The sequence below is a fragment of the Suricata suricatta genome, chromosome 3, assembly GCF_006229205.1.
Source record: "Suricata suricatta isolate VVHF042 chromosome 3, meerkat_22Aug2017_6uvM2_HiC, whole genome shotgun sequence".
Lineage (NCBI taxonomy): Eukaryota > Metazoa > Chordata > Mammalia > Carnivora > Herpestidae > Suricata > Suricata suricatta.
In genome coordinates, this window is record NC_043702.1 from 85671030 (window position 1) to 85693249 (window position 22220).

A 22220-nucleotide genomic window follows, 5' to 3' on the forward strand; every position below is an offset into this window, starting at 1 on the left:
TGTTCATAGCGGCACTTTCTAAAATAGCCAAATTATGGAAAGAGCCTAAATGTCCATCACCTGATGAATGGATCAAGAAGATGTATGTATGTATATGTATGGATGGACTTCGAGGGTGTCATGCTAAGTGAAATAAGTCAGGCAGAGAAGGACAGATACCATATGTTTGCACTCATAGGTCTAACAGGACAAACGTAACAGAGGACTACAGGGAGGGGAAGGGGGAAAGAGAGCTGGGGAGAGTGAGGGACACAAATCATGAGAGACTATTGAACTGAGAACGAACCGAACCGTGGACTGAAAGGGGAGGGGGAGGGAGTGAAGGGGGTGATGGTCATGGTGGGGGTAATGGTCGTGGTGGGGGGCACTTGTGGGGAGAAGCACTGGGTGTTAAATGTAAACCAATTTGACAATAAACTATTATAAAAAATAAATAAAATGTGAATACACTTTCACTCACGATGTCACCTCTAATACTTAGCCTACAAATACACCTTAATGTGGGGCACCTGGGTGGCTCAGTTGGTTAAGCGTCCAGCTTAGGCTCAGGTCAGGATCTCACGGTTTGTGGGTTCGAGCCCCACATCAGGCTCTCTGCTGACCGCTAGCTCAGAGCCTGGAGCCTGCTTCAGATTCTGTATCTCGCTCTCTCTGACCCTCCCCTGCTTGAACTGTCTCTCTCTGTCTCTCAAAAATGAATTAAAAATTTTTTTTCAAATACACCTTAATGCATTGGAGGAGTGACATGTACAAAGATACTCATTCAAATGCTATTTTTAAAGGTTTAACAAGGTGTTTAATAAGCTTAAGTATATAGATACCCTTACCTGTATACCAAATAATTGATAATTTACAGAACATATTCTCCATACACAAAAGTCAAATAAGAAATCAGCATCAAAAAGACTAGAAAGCCATAAGTTTGAAAACCAAAATTGTACTTCAAAATAAACAGATTAATAAAAAATATTAATATGTATGTTTAAATATTTAGAACTGAATGACATGGGATATGCCATACAATTAAATTCCTGTGAGAGCTTTGTTTTTTTAACTAGACTTAACTTTTGGAAAAGTTTTATGTTCACAGCAAAAGTGCGAGGAAGTAATATATACCTCATGTTATATATACCCCTGTTTTATAAACCCCATATACCCCCTGCAACCCCTACACATACAGCTTCCTGTACTAACAGCATCCAACAACAAAATGGTTTATTACAGATGATCTTGCATTTTTACACTGACGCATCATCACCCAAAGTCTATGATTTATATTAGGATTTGCTCTTGATGTTGTAAAAACTGTGGATTTTGACAAATGTATAATGATGTGCCATGTGCCCCCAAAGTATCATAAAGAATGGTTTCACTGCCCTAAAAGTCCTGTGTTCAGCCTGTTCACATTCCCTTTACCCCAGCCCCTGGCAACAACTGATGGTTTTACTGTCTCTGTAGTTTTGCTGTTTCCAAATATGATGTAGTTGGAATAATTGGCATGTCACCTTTTCAGATTGGCTTTTTCTTCTTTCACTAAGTAACATGCATTTAATTTCCTTTTCTATTCTTTTCATGGGTTGAGAGTTCATTTGTTTTTAGTAATCAATAATATTCCGTTGTCTGAATGTAGCACACTTTTTAAAAATCCATTCATCTACTGAAAGATGGCTTGGTTGCTTTCAAGTTTTGGCAATTATGATATAAACATGCACATATAGGTTTTTGTGTAGACACGGATTTTCAACTCGTTTGGGTAAATTCCACGGAGCATGATCGCTGGATCATATGATAAAAGTGGGTTTTGTAAGAAACTACCATGCTGTCTTCCGAGGTGGCTGTTTAATCTTGCATTCCCGCCAGTAATGACCGAGGAGTCCCTGTCACTCCATAGCCTCCCCAGCCTGTTTTGGGTTTTCACCAGTTGTAGCAGGATTCTCACACCAGAGAGTCGTGACACAGAGGCCTTTCTTTCCAGGAAGCAACTTTATTTGTGCCAGCATGGCTCATTGGGTTCATACCCAAAGAACTGAGCCCCAAATGCCATGTGGCATAGTGTTTTTGTATAATTTCTACTTCTTTGTCTCCCCTATATGATGCAGTCTGATTAAGTGGCATCATGTTACAGTCGGATTAAGTAGTCTCATGTTACAGGATTACGAGGGATGTTGTCACATACACATATGCCCAGGCTACCTGGAGGTGTTTTTTTCTTTCCTTAGTGAGGGGACCCTAGCACATAATAGGTGTGTATTGATATCTCACTGCTATTTTAATTTGCATTTCCCTAGTGACATATGATTTTGAGCATCTTTTTTATTGCTAGTTATCACTAAGTTGTTTTTAATAACTGTCACAAACAGCCTACATAGGCCAAAATAGGGCACCAGATGCAAACATTATGGTATATCCATAGAGTAGAGTACCTTATGGCAACTTCAAAGATGGGAAATCACTGTAATACATGGACATGGAAGTTTCCTGTGATTAAGTGTTGAGTAAAAAGTAAAGAAAAAAATAGGGGGGCATAGTATGTAATATTTGTATTTTTTAAATAAAATACAAGTAAACTTTTTAAAAATAAAACATTTCTAGAAGAACTCATAAGAACTTGTTATCAAGATTTGTCTCTAAAGATGGGGAATGGATGACTAGGGAAAACAAGTGAGACAGTGTCACACTTGTAGAGTCTCCTCTTATGATTGACCATCTTTAAATTTGTGGCTGACCCATATAACTTTTACTCTAGATTCCATTGGAAAAAGCAACATACATTTTCAAGTCAAGCTCCAGGGCAAGGTTAAGAGTTGAGGACTAAAGGCTCTTTAGCAAAACTCACTGGCACACATGGGGATTTAACTCTGACATTGGCTCCATATGCAGCTTGTTCTGTGCTGATCTCTGTGTAATGAAAATCCTCTGCAGGCTTCTGTGAACGTCAAAGTGTTACTCTTTTCCATGATTACGTTGTTTTCTTTTTCTTCCCCATTGTTGTATCAGTAAATACAAAGTGAAATGGTGAATTTAATCATTATTTAAAAGCAATCTGAATAATTAGGACCAAATATTCTGCCGGAGTCCAGTTCCAGCAGGTCCAGGGTTCCCTGAAAGATGGTCGACGTCAGCGAGAGAGACTCAAGTTTCTTTCTGATCACCATGCAGGCATATTTGCTCTGATTCTCTAGCTTTATTTATGGTTTAAGGTACAAGGAGCAGAAAGAACAGTAAATGATTTCTCATAGATAATTTTTACAATTTTCCAGGACATGGGTTCTGAAGAAGTTATAATTCTAGTAGTAATGATTGTCTTAAAAAAAAAAAAAAAAACTTAGCTATAGGCACTGATGCTATTATATGGTAGGGTTTTTGTTATTTTGTTTGTTTGTTTTTTGTTTTTTACAAAATCTCAGGTATAGCCCTAAGGAAGAGAACTTTAACCAAGAGTCAAAGAGCATTGTTTAGTAAAGGTCATTTTTTTATGAGTAAGGGTCATTAGGCTGTTTACAACTCTAAGAGAAAGTTCCCAGAAAAATAGGATTCCCAGGAAATATAATGCAAGCTCTCACAGTCTCAAAGACCATTGTTACATTTTATTGCAGTAGTGACTTTTGCAAAGGCATCCAGGCTCAGAAAGTAGTCAGTTATCAGTTAATTGCTCAGCTAGGAGGAAAATTATATGTTGCTTGCCTTCGTCGCATTAGGGTGTATCTAGTTTACTCATCTTTTCCATGACCAGGTGCAATCATGCCTCAGGGACAGGGCAAGGGCTCAGGCTGCGCCTGACACTGATCAGCGAAGCACTCCGAGGTTTGGTGCCCAAGCAGAAATGAAAGTTACAGGAGGGTAGATTTTGGTAGCTGTCTGGGGGCAAGAGACCATGCAAACTTGCCATACCCTCACCAGGAATTTTCACTCAACTAGTGAGTTCAGGTAGCTCCCGACATATATTTCCTCCAGTGGAATAGTGATTTTATTGAAATTATATGATGAATTGTATAGGAAGAATTTCTAAATACAGCACTTTCCTCTCTACCCCCCCCACCTATAGCCAATCCTAAGAATAGTTTTATTCATTTTCAAAGAAAATAACATGGTGACCTTTCCACTGTCTGGATTGTACATCTAGTACAATACTTAGCATATTGCTTCTTATGAAACTTATGTATTTCTCTTTTGAGTCTCCAAGTAGCAGTTTGAAACATGTTGCTGTGTGCTTTTTTCTCTTCAATCCTGTATTCAAAGAAAATATTTTTGCCCAAAGGACTTTTCTTTAATATTAATTTATATCCCTCTCTGTAAAACACCTAGTCCAATAACCTCAAAAACAGTTCTTTGATTTTATTAAATTTTCTATCTTCCTCCTTCTCTTCATCAAACAATCTTGTGTAGTATACCTAGATATGTTACCTCTCATTCATCCATTCCTTTACCTTTTGCAATCTAATACCCTATCTCTACTGATGAAAATTGCTATTTTGGTGGTCACCAAGGATGATTTCGTAGTCCATACTCTTCTCTGTCTTGAGTCCTGTTCTCCTATTCAATAACTACCTAAGTTTAGATAAATTGCCACACCTCTAAGTTTCATTTTCTAGTCTGTAAAATGATTATGTTGATAATGATTAAATAATAATAATAATAATAATAATAAATAGAACATATAGTAAGTGTCTATTACATAATATGATCTTGATGAATGATACTTTATTATTTTTTAAGACTGTTTTAATTTTTTTAAGTATTCTCTACACCCCCTATGGGGCTCGAATCCACAATTCCAAGATCAAGTCACCTGCTTCACTGGCTGAGCCAGTCAGGCACCCCAACCTTTGACTAATACTGTACGTTGACTTCTTTCTTTGTAACATTTGACCTTTTTCTGCAAGGTCAGAATGTCCTGTCCTTGAAACCTTTTCTTATGAACTCTTATATTGCATTGTTCTCTATTACATTCCATTTATATTCTTTTTTTTCTTTTACTTTGCTTTTTCTTGTCTGCCCTTACATCTAAGTAAAAAAAATACTTGTTGAAAGGATGTTTCAGAAATTATAGAAATTTTTCTCTTAATTTCTTTGTTTTGCTCCTTCTCACCTTTCTGCAAGTAAGGTATCCATAGCAATCTCTTCTGTTCCCAGACTTTTAACCATCACTTCCAGATAAATGTCTCCCAAATTTCCATCACTGAATTCACCCCATGCTTTAAACCAGTTTGTTTTCCAATGCTATCTGAATGCTGTGCATTCCACTTTTTCTCTGAAGCCAGAAAATTTTCCACATTTCTCTATTTTTTTTTTTAGAAACATCTTTAGGGCCCCTGGGTCGCTCAGTCACTTAAGTGTCAACTTTTGACTTTGGCTCAGGTTGTGATCTCACGGTTCAGGAGTTCGAGCCCCACATCAGGCTCTGTGCTAATAGAGTGAGATCTGCCTTGGATTCATTCTCTCTCCCTCTCTGCCTCCCAACCTCCTTCCCTTTTTCTCTCTTCCTTCCCATCCCTCGTTTGTGCTCTCTAAATAAATAAATAAACAAACTTTATATATATATATATGTACATATATATACACACATATATATACATACGTATATATACACACACATATATATATAAACACCTTCAATTTCCTAAATATTTGGATTTAAAACAGAAAGTACCTTTTGACATTTTTTTTTAAATTTTAAGGTCTTTATTTTAGTCTGAGAGAGAGAGTCAGAGAGCGAGCAGAGGAGGGGCAGAGAGAGAGGGGACACAGAATCTGAAGCAGGCTCCAGGCTCTGCGGTGTCAGCACAGAGCCCAATGTGGGGCTCGAACCCACAGACTATGAGTTCATGACCCGAGCCGAAGCCCGACACTTAACCGACTGAGCCACCCAGGCGCCTCTTTTGACATTCTTATCATGTTTTCAGGTCCTACTGATGGCTACCTCTACAATTTATCTACCATCACCATTCCGCTCTTTCCATTCACATATTATAGCATACAATAAGCTTGTATTATCTGTCACTTAGACCACTGCGTGGCCTGCTGTGTCTGCCCTGACAATAATTAGCTTCAATCCATTCTCCACACAGCTTTGGCTCCCTCTTACCTCATAAATTGTGACCTGAGCACATACTTTCTCAAAAATCTTACCATGGTTTTCTCCATTTTTGTAAGATTAAGAGGCACTTCATGAATTTGCAGTCAACATTTCATAAACTGTGACTTCAAACTACCTTATTTTTGCTTCTGGAGCAAGTCCTGCGCCTTCTTGACTTTATGAATTTACATAGGAATTGCACATTATGTGTGGATTAGATTCAGCAAATAAAGCTAAACCATCATGTATTCAAAATAGCCATTGAAAATCATCTATTGTACTCAGTATATCATCCTATACTGTATATATTATAGTTGTTTATAGTTCTGGTGAAAATCTATACATATAACTGTGCTATTAAGAAAATAACTTTTGTCATAAAGAGTACATATGTAAAATCGAAGTTTCAGTGTTTTCACTCAGAAATGGAGACAAGACCAAATTAAGGAAGAGATGATTTACTCCCACTCTCTATGCCCTGATCTATTCCTGTTGAGTAGCAAGAGTAATCAGCGCACTTTTAAATTATCTCTCTTTTTCTGTTTTACTTGCTTTTTGTTTTGCAGAGGGTATATATCCAAATATTACAACTGTATACTTGAGTCAGCTGTCTGTATGAATTGGTTTTCTGTTTTCATATGTAATATTTACTTCCACACTTCAAAACCTCTTCCCAAATAACATCTTAGTAAATCTTTTTCTCAAACCAGTCATATATATTTTCTATTTTTGAAATTCCATGGCACACTCTGATTATATGGCTTTTATCTTATTTTTTGTATGTTCAATAGTAGAACATTTACCAGTACTAGACATCACTCCCCAAGGTCAGAAATTTGTCTTTCCTGTCTTTCTACATTGTTCAGTAGCTAGACAAACACATTATACTCAAAAATAATTACTGAATTGAATTGAAGCCAAAAATTATTAGAGAAATAACTAATATGTAGGTAGTATTGAAGGCTAGTAGACCAGTATTCAAGAAGAAATTATGTTATTGAGTAAATCACTTGAATTTTCTCAAAGATTCATTGCTCTTCATGGTCATATTCTTAATATTAACTGCCAAACATCCCAGGATAGAAACTATCCTGTTATAACACATAATGTCTTTTATTAAGATAAAAATGAGTCCAGCAATTTACAAATTAAATCTCTTTTTTTAATGGCCAAAACATTTTAACAGAGAAAGTGAAACTCTAGAATTGATCATATAAATTTATTTTGGAAAACTTCACACTTTCTAATGATTCCACAAATTTTTTTATTTTCCTATATGTGTTGACTTTGTACTGGCTTTTATCCTAAACTAGAAATTTCAAGATAACACAAATAAAACAGCTCTTATAATATCCTGAGTGTATGTGAATGTTAGCACATCTGTGTGATTTCTCTAATTTTCATGATACCAAGATGCTGATTGTTATTTGTTTTTTGCTGCTTTGTTACTTGGCTACTGTTATTCTCTTTGCTCAGAGAGTACAACTATAAATTCAATAACATTCTTGCACACATAGTAATCAAGTTCAAAACATCATTATAAATAGATCAGAAAAGATTATATAAAACTCAACTTAATAATGAACACCTAATACTATTTTCAGCATATAATGTATTTTTATTTTTTTATTTTATTTTTTAAATAGTTTATTGTCAAATTGGTTTCCATATAACACTCCGTGCTCTTCCCCACAAGTGCCCTCCATTATTTTTAAAGTACACTAATTGACTTAGATATTTGAACTTAAATATAAACATTTAAAATTTATTTTTAAAGCTTTGGGGTTTTTAGAATTTGGAAATCTATAATTTCTATAACACATTTTAATATTACTACTCTTTATTTCATTTTCATAATATAAATTTGCCCTAAGTCTCAAGTTTCTTATATATAAAGGAGGAAGCTTTAACAAGGAAATCTGTAATATTTATTCTTTCAAAATATTAACACCTAATGATGAGTATGTAAGGATTTGTCTTAATATGAATCAAGTAAAAATCAACATTCTTTCAGCATATTACTAAGATCATTTGCTGTTAGGTTTTACCCAGTGAATGGTCATGATTTAGACATTTAAACTTATAACCTTGTATACCCTCTTACCTACATTTTTGTAAGAATTAAAACCAAACAAATGAGAAAGGGAGAAACAATTACATTTCAAACATCCCCTACAAAATTGGAGAGAGGAGAGAGCTATTTAAACTTGTAAATTTTATCTAAGAAACGTAACCACATGTATTTATGTATCTGGTAGCATAATCTGAGTTAAAATTAATACTCATTTGAATACCATTTTTTTCTTTACCTTTTCCAGGCAGCATTTAGGTCAGGGATGGGAAATAGGTTTTACTGCTCTTCTGACTCTAAAAGATTGATAATGGTTTATGGACAGGTTTGTTGAAACAATTCTAAGGGTATGTTGGAGTCAGTGGTTAAAAATATCATGATGGATTAGGGATGTCTGGGGAGTGGGTAGGGGGATGGAAAGAAGTTACATCTTGATTTACCAAACCAGAAATAGAATGACTATATTACTCCTGAGCTCTCCTTCATTCTATTATACTTTCAGATGACCCCCTACAATTTAATACTTAAATATAGAATGCCATACTTCAGTCTAAAATTATATGTTATGCATTAACTTTGTCTTGCTAACTAGATTATATACTTTTTGCTGGCAAGGAATGGGTCTTAGGACTTTCTCATATTTCCTAAAGTTCCAAGAGAAGTATAAGTCACAGAGCAACCTCAACATAGGATTTTTATAAAACACATTCATAGAAACTATCAAATTTTATGGCACATGTATATACATTTTATCACCACCATTTTTAAAGTGAACTAGGTTTTCATTATTGGGAAAGTTATGCAGAAATATGGTAGAAGGAAAATAAATAGCACAGATGGATTCATTGAAAAGTCTTGCTCTCCTACTCTAAGTTTCCAGTTCCTCAAGTCTTCCTTACCAGAGACCATGACTGTTAGCTATTTTGTAGCCCCCCAGAAAGCACATAGAGACAAACCTGTCTTTATATTTAAACTGATACATGTATGGAAATATAGTCCTTGATAAAAACGTTTTATGATATAAGAAAACACTTGATTTTGTGCCTTTTTTATTGATAAGTTTGGGAGATTGTTTTGTATTAACTTAGGAAGAATTGTCTCATTCTTTTTCACTCAAGTGTATAACTTCAATGTGTGGATGCATTGTAAGTGGTATCACCAGTCTTGTGATTTTGATTTAAGTTGTTGTCAGTCTTTTGCTTATATATAGAAAGCAGCAACACATGCTTTTGTATCTTACCTTTGTGCATTTGGGCAAATCTGTTAATGAAAAAAAATTCTAAAATTAGGATTCCTGTGGTGAAGAGTTGCTACATTTCTTATCTGCTGGAATTCATAACATTGCTCTACAGATTGTCTCAGTTTGCAGATTAATCAACATTGGAGATGTTATACCTTTGTCAAATCTATCCTTATATTGTCCAATTTTAAAATCTAAGCTAATCTGGTAAAGAAAAATGGTATCAAATTGCTGTTTTAGTTTATTTTTTATTGAAAGGTATTTTTCATCATCTTACATTTGTAAGTCATTATTTATCCATTGTAAATCTTGCACTTGTATTGGTATATTGATCTTTATTTTATTTATGTGTAAGAGCCATTTTGTATTTTAAAGAAAATGTTTTAGTAAAATATTTTTCTGGGTTACCACTTTTTGTTGAATTTATATATGGATTATATTGTTGCAATGTGGAATCAAAAATATATATGAAATTGAGTTTATCAATGTGTCCTTTATATTTCTGGGTTTGTGTAATGAACATTTCAAGTTCTTGTTGTTTTGTATCTATTTCATTCTAGAACATGTGTGTATTTATCATTGTTATTATGAAATGCTTGCTTCTTCAATCTACCTGGAATATATTTTAGTGTAAGGATTAAGAATCAGCTTTATTTTTTTTCTCCAGATGGCTAAGCAATGTTCCTAGCATCATCAAATTTGTATTTCCATTATCTCTACTATTTGAACAGCCAATTTTGTATATTAAAACCATATACTTCATAATTGTGTGACAGCTCTACCTTATTCAATTGTTGATATGTTGATTGATATTCTGTTAAAAATATTTTGACTACTGCTGTTTTAAAATACTTCTAAATAGTTGGCATTAACAGTTCCTACTCATCAATTATCTTCTCACTTTTTGAAGACTCCAAATGATATTTGCAATTTTATTTTCTTAAGTTTAGGATAAACTTACAGATTTGTAATAATATTATTCCTATTTTGTTGAGATTGTATTAATTATTATTAATTAATAAATCTTATCCAAGAGCAAATTACATCTTTATTCAAGACTTCTTTGGGGTTTCTTAGAAGACTCCTAAATTTTCTGCATATAAATTCTATAGAGTTCTTGTTTAGCTTAGTCCAAATACTATGTTTTATGGTGATTTTTTAAATCCATCTTTTTTTCTACTATAGTCTCTTTTTAGGTATGAAATCTATGGATTTTTTGGTATAATATTTGAAACTAACTATATACTTTTTGAATTCTTAGTTTCTTACAGTTCTTAATTAGTTTTTATTGATTTTAAAATTATATGAGTATATTAACTGCATGTAATGATACTCTTCTAATCTTATACCTCATTTATTTCTGTAATCTAATTATATTAGTCTTTCCAAAACAAAATAAATACTAACATCATTAGTTTTATTGATGATGTTAAGGCAAAAATATATAATTTATCTCCATTTATATTAAATTGATCAGTGAAGTATCCATGATTTCCTATTTTAAGAATGTTTTCATCTATAATTAATATTGATTATTAAATGCATTTATATTAACCATGGAACTGAAAATTTCTGTTCTTTCTTATTTGAAATAATAGTATAGAAACATATATTTCTGCAAATGAAAACCCTTTCACCAATATTTTTTAAAATTTTTAATCTTTATTCTTGAGACAGAGAGAGAGAGAGAGAGAGAGAGAGAGAGATTGAGAGAGCGATTAGGAGGGGAACTGAGAGAGAGGGAGACACAGAATCTGAAGCAGGCTCCAGGCTCAAAGCTGTCAGCATGGAGCCTGATGTAGGGCTTGAACTTGTGAACTGTGAGATCATGACTTGAGCCAAAATCAGACGCTCAACAGACTGAGCCCCACCAATATTTTAGTTATTTAAAATTTAGGTTGTAGCAGACTTCTGAATATAGAAAGACTCTTTGACTTATGCAGTCTAAAATTGTTCATTTCTTTTTCATTTGCCCTACTCATTTTATGAGTTGTAGGTATATAGTCAGCTAATCATTAGTATTTATCTTCAGGTACATTTTAAATTTACATTATACCTTAGCATCGCATAATCTAGAATAGATAAATTAATTAGAAGAAAAATCTAAACATCCTGGAAAGGAGGAGTAATTTATATTAAAAAAAAAACATTTACATAGACATGGCCATTGCTTCCTATGCATTCCATATTATTAATTTTAAAAAGGCTGGCTAAACAATAATCATTTTTCCTTTTAAAATCAATAAATAAAAACATATTTCCATAAATTCTGCCCATATTTAGTACCTTAGCTACTAAAAATTTTAGTAACATTTATATCCTTTTATGAGAGGGAATATACATGTCTAGTTATGAAGAGGAGTTGAGGTCTTAAGGTTATAAATGTAAACAGAAGGACATTTTCTCCTATGAAATAAAACATTTGCTTAAATGATACTGATAACATTTACCTGAATTTAGGGTTTTGAAGGGAATTATATACAAACGTTTGTTTAAAGTTTGTTTTTAAAAGTCTTATAACTAAAGTTTCAAATAGTCACAGACTATGTTTTAATAGGGTCAGACTAATAACTTGAAATCAAGGAAAATACTAAAGGTTTAATGCTAAGATCACTTTAACAAGTAGGGCAAGAGCTGTTCAAATGCCTTCATGAAAAAAAGTGTCAAACTATCAGCAAATACATTTCTTGCTATTAGCAAACAGTTCTACCTCTGACTAAAGGTAGTGTTGACTCCTCATTATTACAGTGACTTAATTACAAGAAGTTAATGGATGATGTTTCTGTTTCCTTAAGGGAGATGCATCAACAAAGCATGGATATGTGATGGAGATATTGATTGTGAAGATCAGTCAGATGAAGATGACTGTGACAGTTTCTTATGCGGACCACCCAAGTACCCTTGTGCTAATGACACTTCAGCCTGCCTGCAGCCAGAGAAACTCTGCAATGGGAGAAGGGATTGTCCTGATGGGTCTGATGAAGGCGATCTCTGTGGTAATGCATGTTTTTCTGATCTGCTTCTCTGTTGAGTGAGACTAGAAGTGTTTAGTCCGCCTGCTGCTCTTTATTATAGTAGCATACATTCCTTCCATTTATTTCCTTTAGATATAACTTTTAGTGTTGAACTCTATTTTTCAGGGACTGTAAGTCTAGTAAAAGTTTATAAAATATGATCAGAAATTTCTAAAAACAAAGCAGAAAAGGTTGGTTTGTATCCAACCAACTTCAATGTATAGTTATGCTCATCATTTAGATCGCTTAATGGTTAGTGCTGTTTCCCCAATTAAACTGATTATTTTTTGTCAGTGAGTCATTCAAAACAAGAACCTTCTTATTACCAACCTATGGATGGCATTTACTACCACCCAGTGGAATTTATCATACCTCCTAAATATCACAATGGAAATACTTCTTTTTTAAAAATAGAGGAAAAGAAGAGATTGAATAACAAATCCAATCGAATATTATTCAAGCTTATATAATTCTCTCTGAAGTTTTTAGTCCTTTTGCAATAACTTTCTTTGGTATGTTTTATCTAGTTACAATGATGATTTCAGCCTGATAGCTTTTGAGATTTGAAATCACTTTTGACTAGTTTTCTTTTTATTCCGACTAGAACATATAAAGAAAATTACATTTCCTTCTCTGTGGGAAGATCAGACATTTAGCAAGGAGATTTTCAAAATATGTTTTCTAGGTAATACTGAAGGTGACATCAATAGAGTAATGAAGAAGAGTTTACAGAATGATAAGAACAATAATGAGATGACTGTGACTGTGAGAAAATGGCTTTAGGAAATGATGAAGCTATCTAATTGAAAATAGAAAAGACAACTACATTTAAGCCTAAAGTTATCATATTTTGATCTGAATTAAGCACTAGTAGAATACTGAGTGATACAAAAAAAGACTTATTATGCTTTAACTTTATGTGATAAATGTCATTTCTTGCAAAAAGTCTGTGATTCTGTAAAATAACCTTGAAATAGTAAATGCAACAGTCTTCATTCAGTGATGCTAAATTTAAACAAGATGTTTCAGCCACATCCACTCTCCCCTCCCCCCCCCAAAAAAACCCCACTGAAATTAAATAACAAATACAAGGTGACAGATTTAGTTTATCTGTAGTTCTTTTTCTCCCAGCTTATTCTCCTTTATGGAGAAGATTGGTGGATGAAAATATCTCTTGCATTACCGTATGTAAGCATTGCTCATGAAGGTTGTAAGAGGAATTCTGAAAGAAGGAAACTATCAATATTCTTAAAATTTAGAATATGTAAATATAGAAAAAGAGAGACGTTGGCAAGTTTAAATTCTGTTCTTCAGTTACTTCAGTTAAATCACCTAGGCAGATAACTTAATTTCTGGAAATGTCAGATTCCTCATAACAAAGTTGGGATGATGCTATTTATCAGGAAATGATATTAATAATGCCAGGTGCACTAAAGGTATTAACAGAAATTAGTGCTTTTCTGCATTTCTCACCCTTCAGATTAATGAAGTAAATAAAAGATGAAGAAAATAAAATAAATCAAGAAAAATGAAAAGTGTTATGAAAACACAGCCTTATTTTCCTATCCTCTGCTCTCTCAATTAGTCTTATAAAAGAGCAATGGGGATTTCTTCTGAATTTATTTCTTTCTCTACATCAAGACTGAAAATTAATTCTTGCTTTCAAGTCACTATATCATCAATTTAGGAAATTTGCTCAAACATCTCAGAGGATTATAGGAGCGAAAGAGATTACAATAAAGTTAGATGTGGACAATCAGAGAAGATAAAAAAGACATTTCTATCCTGCTTTTAGCACTACGGCATAATGAAGTCATATACTCTCTCCTTTATGAAATGAAGTGTTGAACTCTATCTCAGGGAGATTTTCAACTGATTTCAAAAGAGAAGGGATATGCATTTAAGAAACAAATGAGAGAAAATCTAGAATCATTTAAGAATCATTTAAGCATGTTGATCCATGCCATAAGGATACGTGAAAGATTAACAAAGCTGGACACTACTTAAAGTGATATGGTTAGATTTTATTCAGTATTAGGTAGGGGTGCCTGGGTGGCTCAGTCAGTTAAGCGTCCAGGTTCAGCTCAGGTGATGATCTCATGGCTTGTGGTTTGGAGCCCCACATCAGGTTCTGTGCTGACAGCTAGCTCAGAGCCTGGAGCCTGCTTCAGATTCTGTATCTCCCTCTCTCTCTGACCCTCCCCTGCTTGCACTGTCTCTCTCTGTCTCTCAAAAATAAATAGAAGACATAAAAAGTTTTTATTCAGTATTAATTATTGCAAAAATTGCAAAGAATATTCAGTGTGAACTGAAATCCATATCACTGAAACAAAAGACCAGAAACATTGTGAAAGCTGGAGAATGCTGAGGGAATAGCACCTAGGGGGGGTGAGGGGCTGGCCCTTGTGACTGGGCGGGCCATCTGGGTTTGTTCATCGGAGCTTATCCCAGAGAAGTATGTTTCTCAGATCTTTGACTTGAGACAGTGGTACAAGTCAAATCGAGGTGCACATGACTGGGGACGAGAGTGAGAGCGTTATCTGGTTGAATATTTGCACTTCAAAGATATTTCTCAGGTCCTTAAGAAAACAGTTCTGGGTGGTTGAAGATTTACGTCTTAAAGGTGAAGAAAACGAGTTATACTCACAAGCTTTCTAAAGTAACTGTTCTAAATGGGGTGCAGAGGCCTGTCTGCCTATCACCAGGCTTCGGCTGGAACAAAAAGTACCCTCCCCTGGCAGCATGGAGCTTTCACTACCAGGCACTTTAGGCACTTTAAGCAGGGCTGGAGTCCTGAGCTGTTAGAAACCATGCTAGTGTTTTTTGGAGTCTTTTATTGTGTGGTCAGAGGGTTATGGTTGGGGAAGAAAGTGGAATTGAAATTCTTGAAATTATCTGTACTAAGGGTATGCAGTTTTTATTAGCCGTTGTTGAAGACTAGTTGAGCAGAGGGCTTTGAGGAGGCTGACTGGAATTAGATCAATGAGAAATTCTTTTTTAGGTAATAAAAAATGTGAAAGAAAGTTGCAGGATTTGATGACAGGTTTACACGAAGGAGGAATTAATAAAGGACTACCCAAACAAATATTGACATTAAAGTTATATATTCAATTTTAGATTTCAATGTAAATTTTATTTTTTTTAAATCTGACTTAATTCACAGATAGTATCAGAAAGAGACACTTCAGTATTAAGAGAACAGTCATATTGGAAATAAAATAAAAGAACTGAAACAATTGTTTCTCACCTGCTATGTATGATGACATTTCTTTACCGTAATTCTCTTGAAAAAGAATGTCAGTTGAACTAAAATGGAGCAAATACTTTAAAATGACTATTGTTTTGAAATGGTTACAATTATGGGTGAACAAACATATTTGGAGGAGCTAAATGAATCTATTTTTTTCTTCTAAAATAATACCAAACTTGAATTGAATTCTTAGGAAAAAATAGCTAATATAATCATCTTCCTTTTCTTATTACTGTAACAAATTGTATGGTGACAAATAGTATGAAGAACAGTTGACCCATATAGAACTTTTAAAAATGTAGAAAATATTTTTAAAGCGTTATATTTAAGCTCAACTTTTGAACTAGATACATTTTTCTAGGCAGCTGGAAACATTTGAAGAATATAAGTAAATGTTACTGCAATTTGCCAATCAATGAACTGTATTCTCTTTCAGGATATCTCAAAAAAGAAAACTAATTAAATAGACTTTGAAAACTACTTAAAATATTTTTAAAGCGAAGGAAAGGAAGGCTTCTTTATCCTTATTCCTATGCACCTAATAATACACTGGGATAGGTAATAGTGTGGCTGAAACAAATAATTATGTGCTGTTGTCATCAAGGGCATAAGTATGTCATCTTGAAATTTTCCCAACAGGACAAGAAATGGACCAATTTTGGGGCAGCTTTGTGCTGCTTCATGTTTTGTATAATTCAATAAATATTGTTAACTCAGCTAATATTTGACCTAGCCACTATGCTAGCTATTGGCTATACACTGCTAAACAGAACAGATATTTTGTATCCCTTCATGGAGCTTACAATTTCATAATGTAATAGAATCTGAAATATTTATCTAATGCAATTCTCAATTATATGGACCATGAAAGAAAAGGTCTCTTTCTTTATAAACCAGTCATATTATCCATGAAATAGATACTAGTTGCTCATTGTTGTAGTCAAAATACTGTACTGTTGACTACTGTTGTACTGTATTCAAAATACCAAGTCAACTTTTTTTTGTATATGTATATTATTTACTATGCTTTCATGGCCTCCTTGAATTAATCATAATACCCCACATATAGGGCAGAATGTATAATTTACCTAGCTTAAAAATAAATGACTCTCGCCAGTAAAAAGCAAACTAACCCATCCTGCATTATCATTATGAATCAGACTACAGATGTAGAAATTTATGTAAATATTATATGTATATGCCTGTTTGTTTATAAACACTGAGATAAGTCAAATTTTCAGATCATCAATGTATGTCCTTTGGGGAGACCTTAGCAACTGATTTTGCATAACTGCTGGAAGGCTCAGCATAATCTTCCCAGTAACAATATAAATAAAAAAATAAGCCATTGAACACACTTTACATTATGGGATAAAACAATGTGTACTCTATAGTTTTAGAGAAATGAACACCTTGCATTCCCGATTTCTATCACATAGGATTTGGTTATTTGATGAATTATTTTCTCATGCTTACCCCAATCCCTGAAAAAAAAAAATCCAGACAGCTTTTTTCTATTCATTTATAACATCCTTGCTGTAATTCCAGCCTTAGAGAATGGATTCAATGATTAGTATTTAATTGAGCAAAACAATTGATAATGCTTTGTAATCTGTTCCCCTCCTTTTATAGACGAATGTTCACTGAACAATGGAGGCTGTAGCAATCATTGTTCTGTTGTTCCTGGAAGAGGAATTGTCTGTTCCTGCCCTGAAGGACTTCAACTAAGCAAAGACAATAAAACGTGTGAAATTATAGATTATTGTAGCAGTCATCTGAAGTGCAGTCAAGTGTGTGAGCAGCACAAGCACACAGTCAAGTGCTCATGCTATGAGGGGTGGAAACTGGATGTGGACGGTGAAAGTTGCACAAGTGTCCGTAAGTAGATGTGTGTTTCATTAGACTGAAGAAGAGCAAGTGCTTTTCTGATCTTTGTGTGTTGTGTATCTTGCTATCTTTAGGAATAGATCTTGAGAAAATAATCCAAAAACGCTTTAGTGAATTCATAAAAGGATTCAGCTAATTTTAAATAAGGTGTTTAAGTACAATAGTATGTCATTTTAGAACTACTCCAAAATCTTCTGGACAGAGCATATTACTGTAATCCTTATAATTACAGTCTATCAGCTATTTTCTTCCTTCCCGAAATGCTTGTTCCATCATCATCCTCCCTACAGGCTTGTTTTTGTACTCATCAAAACATTTACATGTATTTCTCTTTGCGAGATTTTAGAACCCTCCAAAAATCTGGTCTCGGCCCATACTTCCAATTATAAATTTTCTACTCTTGAAATCATCTCTGTCCTCTGGCAGTGTTCATATTCTAACTGCCCATTTAGAACATTCTGCTGATCTCTAGGTCTGATTCCACAGTGGGAAAAACAAGCAGAGACTATGGAACCTGACTTCTGAACTGTAATCCTGCAGCCAGCAGTCATTATGTGTGACCCTGGGCTCAGGCTACATAAAACTGTTTGTTGTTGTTTAATATTGGTAACCACATTTCAATATACAGTATTTGATTCCTGTGTCTATGTATATATTTTTTCTTACCCTTTTCATACAGTTTTTGTGCTTTTTAAACTTTCTGATAAGTGGCACACTTCATCAGACTGCTAAGAACCTGTATATCATAAACTTTTTTCATTTTGTTCCTTCCACTTAGATTGTACTTTCCCCTCTTTATCTCTAAAATTCCTGGATATTCTTTTCTTAAATTTTTTAAGTGATTATTTTGGAGAGAGACAGAGACAGAGAGCGTGTGAGTGGGGGAGGGTCTGAGAGAGAGGGAGACACAGGATCCAAAATAGGCTACAGGCTCTGAGCTGTCAGCACAGAACCCAACACAGGGTTCAAATTTTCAAACTGTGAGATCATGACCAGAGCTGAAGTTGGATGTTTAACCAACTGAGCAACCCAAGCACCCCAAATTCCTGGATATTCTATAAGACCTGTAGCTCTAACCTTTCTTCTTTAAAAGAATATTCTTTCAAATGATATTGTTCTCTGTTTCTCCTGTCTATGTCTAGAATATATTGTCCATGAAAATGTGTCCACATTTTAAATTTTATATTTCATAAAATTATTTATATTTTATATTATATATTTATTTATAATATATTTATTATTTATAATTTTATTTTATATTTCTATCTATCTACTTTCTTTATTCCTTATCTCTCTGATGAAATACTAAGCATCTTGAAGTCAAAAATCAAGTTATAGATTTTTCTCTTGTGTTTTACATTATATTCAGCCCATTTCTAGAAAAATAATACATAATCAAAAGCATTATATTTTAGAGAATATTAAGTTACTTCATTTTTTTATTTCAAATGCTGTTTTGTGGTTGTTTCTTCTGGCTGTTAAAGTATGCCTAGAGGCATAAGTTTTGCAGACATTTCTGTGACTCTTTCTCCTCTAAGAATCTTGTACAAAGTAATTGGCATGACAGCCTAAAAAAAATAAATAAATAACAATTTATCGTAATGATTTGGATTAGGGAAACAATAGATCAAATTTTTACCTCAGACATGAGAATTGCTCCATAACTGGTTTTGGATACAGATGACAAGATTATTGACTTATTAGACTGCTCTTGTGTTCTATGAAATCAGTAACAACTCGTGTTCAACATTAAAATAATTCAACATTTGAAAATAAGTGACCAGGTAAAAGGTAATTCTCCTAATGTAATGGCCCCTTCTGTTCTCAGCTCTGTAGAGACTCTAACAGTGCTGGGTCAGTTCTCACTGCGGTGATCGTTGTGTTTTACACATGCTTTGTTTATAATTTAAGTGGTAAACAAAGGTATATTTTACTTTTTAAAGATAATATGGAGCTTTCTTACATGGAGAATTTAACCTGCTCATAATTTTTACCTTCCTGAAACATATAGTATACCAAATACCATTGTCAGCATTTATATTTTTACAGATAATACAGGTTTTGTTACCTATTGAAGATTATTTTTTACTTAAACCAATTTTAACATATAAAAAAGGATTCTGTATTTTATTCTCTTCCTTTCTTTTTTGAAAACGTTTAGTAGATTCAGAGTTCAATAAAAATGAATTAACCATTAACCATTGGACTTTGAAAATAAAATTTATTTTTTCTTGCTCTTCTTTTGTTACTCTCCCCATCATTTTTAAGCTGAGTCCCTGCTTTAAAATGTGTCCTGCCTATTGAATGCAGTACGTGTGCTTATTCTTCTTGACATTTTAAAAGTAAAGAATAATAGTACTCTTTACGCTTCAAATTAGAGCCATGACTCCCCCACTTTTTTTCTCTTGAATCTTATATAGTTTTTTCATATTTTCTTGTATATCTCAACTACTTTCTTCCTAAATTCCTTACAGTCTGGCTTTTGCTGCATTGCTAAACTGATTGCATTTTCTCTAAGTTCATTCCTAACACCTTGTTAGTTAAATATAAAGATTTCCATAAATACTATTTTTATGATCCTGAGTTTTTTATTTAATATATCTGTAAACCTTTTTTCTTGGATATTTCAATACTTTATTTCTGTTTAAATATGCAATGTATTAATCACATTTCTCATGCAGTATTGGTTTCTTTATATGATGAACACCCAAGATATTGCTGCTGATTGCATTTTTAAAAAATATTTAGTTTCTTTTCTGTTGACAATTTACTTGCAAATTTGTAGCATATTTATAGTTACATTAGAAAGAATATCAAAGCATCCCTTCTTATTTTCTCTTAGCCTGAATTAGATTTCCCTACCAAATTTTTTTTGGTTCTTATTCTCTTATATTTCAATTTTTAGATTTTAAAAATTATATTTAGTGCAGAGACCAGTTAAAATGTTTTCAGGCAAAAGATGATTGGTGACTTTCACTTAGAAAACAGCTTCAAGGGGCACCTGGGTGGCTCAGTCGGTTAAGCATCCAGCTTTGGCTCAGGTCCTGATCTCAAAGTTTGTGGGTTCAAGCCTCACTTCAGGCTCTGTGCTGACAGTTGAGAGCCTGGAGCCTGCTTCAGATTCTGTATCTCCCCCTCTCTCTGACCCTCCCCTGATCGTGCCGTCTCTGTCTCACAAAAATAAATAAAAAAACATTTTAAAAAATTAAAAATAAAACAGCTTCAAAATGCATTTTTTTTTATCTTTATTAGTTTAAGTTTATTTATTTATTTTGAGAAAAAGAGAGAAATAGTGTGCAAGCAGGAGAGGGACTGAGGGAGAGAAAGAGAGAGCAAGCCCCAGGCTCTACACTGTTGGTGTGAGCCCATTGTGGGACTCGGACTCACAAACTATGAGATCACGACCTGAGTGGAAGTCAGGTGTCACGGACACTTGACCAACTGAGCCACCCAAACACCCCTTCAAGATGTGTTTTAGAGAAGAGAGTATCAGGTATTGAACTAAAATAAGAAAAAATATTTTTCCTGATATATATTGCCTTGGATATAATCTTTTTTGTTGTTGTTGTTTTGTATGCTTATCTTTTCCCACCCACCAAATTATTAGTTCTTCAAAATAGGATACATTTTTATATGTGCTATATATATTCCTTAAATTTCTAAGAACAAGAAATAATGAGAGAGATTTTTTAATAAATATGTGTTGTTTTTTATTAGCCAAATCACAAAATATTTTGTGGAAATTATATCAGATGCCAAAATAAAATATTGTGACTTCTTTAAAAAATACTTATTTTTAATTCAATTTACATCATTTTTTAAGGAAAGAGATTATGGATGTAATCCACAATTTTACAAACACATTGCTGCATAAATGTAGCGATCCGTTGGTGCGCTGTGCCCACTACTCACACCTTAAGTATCATCTACATCTACCCCTAAATGATCTCTTGGCGATCTTCCTTTATCACCTCAGATCTGATGACTGTGGCATTCATATTTACAGCTACCGTCTTTCCTACTAACCAGTTCTATTTCTTTTTTTTTAATGTTTATTTATTTTTGAGAGACAGAGAGAGACAGTGCGAGCAGGGGAGGGTCAGAGAGAGAGGGAAATACAGAATCTGAAGCAGGCTCCAGGCTCTGAGCTAGCTGTCAGCACAGAGCCTGATACGGGGCTCGAACCCATGAACCATGATCAAGACCTGAGCCGAAGGCGACGCTTAACTGACTGAGCCACCCAGGCACCCCTAACCAGTTCTGTTTCATCAGATACCACCAAGTCACCTCAGAATGATTTGGTTGAAATGTAGCTTTCTCTTATCTCTCAACTACCCATTGTCCTGTCAGTGGTTCCAGTCTTCTGGCCTTCAGGCCTCATCCCCTGACCTTACTGTCAACTTCCCAGTTCTTTGCTGCCCTTCTCCTCATATCCTAATTATCTCTCCACAATATCTTCCAGACGTAGTCCTCCTTTTCCAACTGGTAGCATCTGTAACCCAGTCCCAGCCAGGAGTCACAGATGTTATGATAATGATGGCAGCCCTCTCTCTGGCTGTTTATCATCGTTTGAAACTTGAAGGGATGTGATATTTTTCTTGAAAAGAGAGAGGGAAATCCAAATCTAGAAGATGAGAATTAATGGAAAGAGGTCAGAAATATAGTGAAGAATAAAAAGTGAA

General features: G+C 34.0%; 1 protein-coding gene across 1 annotated transcript in view; it reads left to right on the forward strand.

Moving 5' to 3' along the window:
- The window catches only part of LRP1B (LDL receptor related protein 1B), a 1807041-nt gene that overhangs the window by 1150910 nt on the left and 633911 nt on the right, over positions 1 to 22220 (forward strand). The window contains exons 22-23 of the mRNA XM_029933319.1: positions 12183 to 12383; positions 17284 to 17529. Coding sequence (XP_029789179.1) covers positions 12183 to 12383; positions 17284 to 17529 — 447 coding nt within the window. The remainder of the gene's footprint in view (positions 1 to 12182; positions 12384 to 17283; positions 17530 to 22220) is intronic.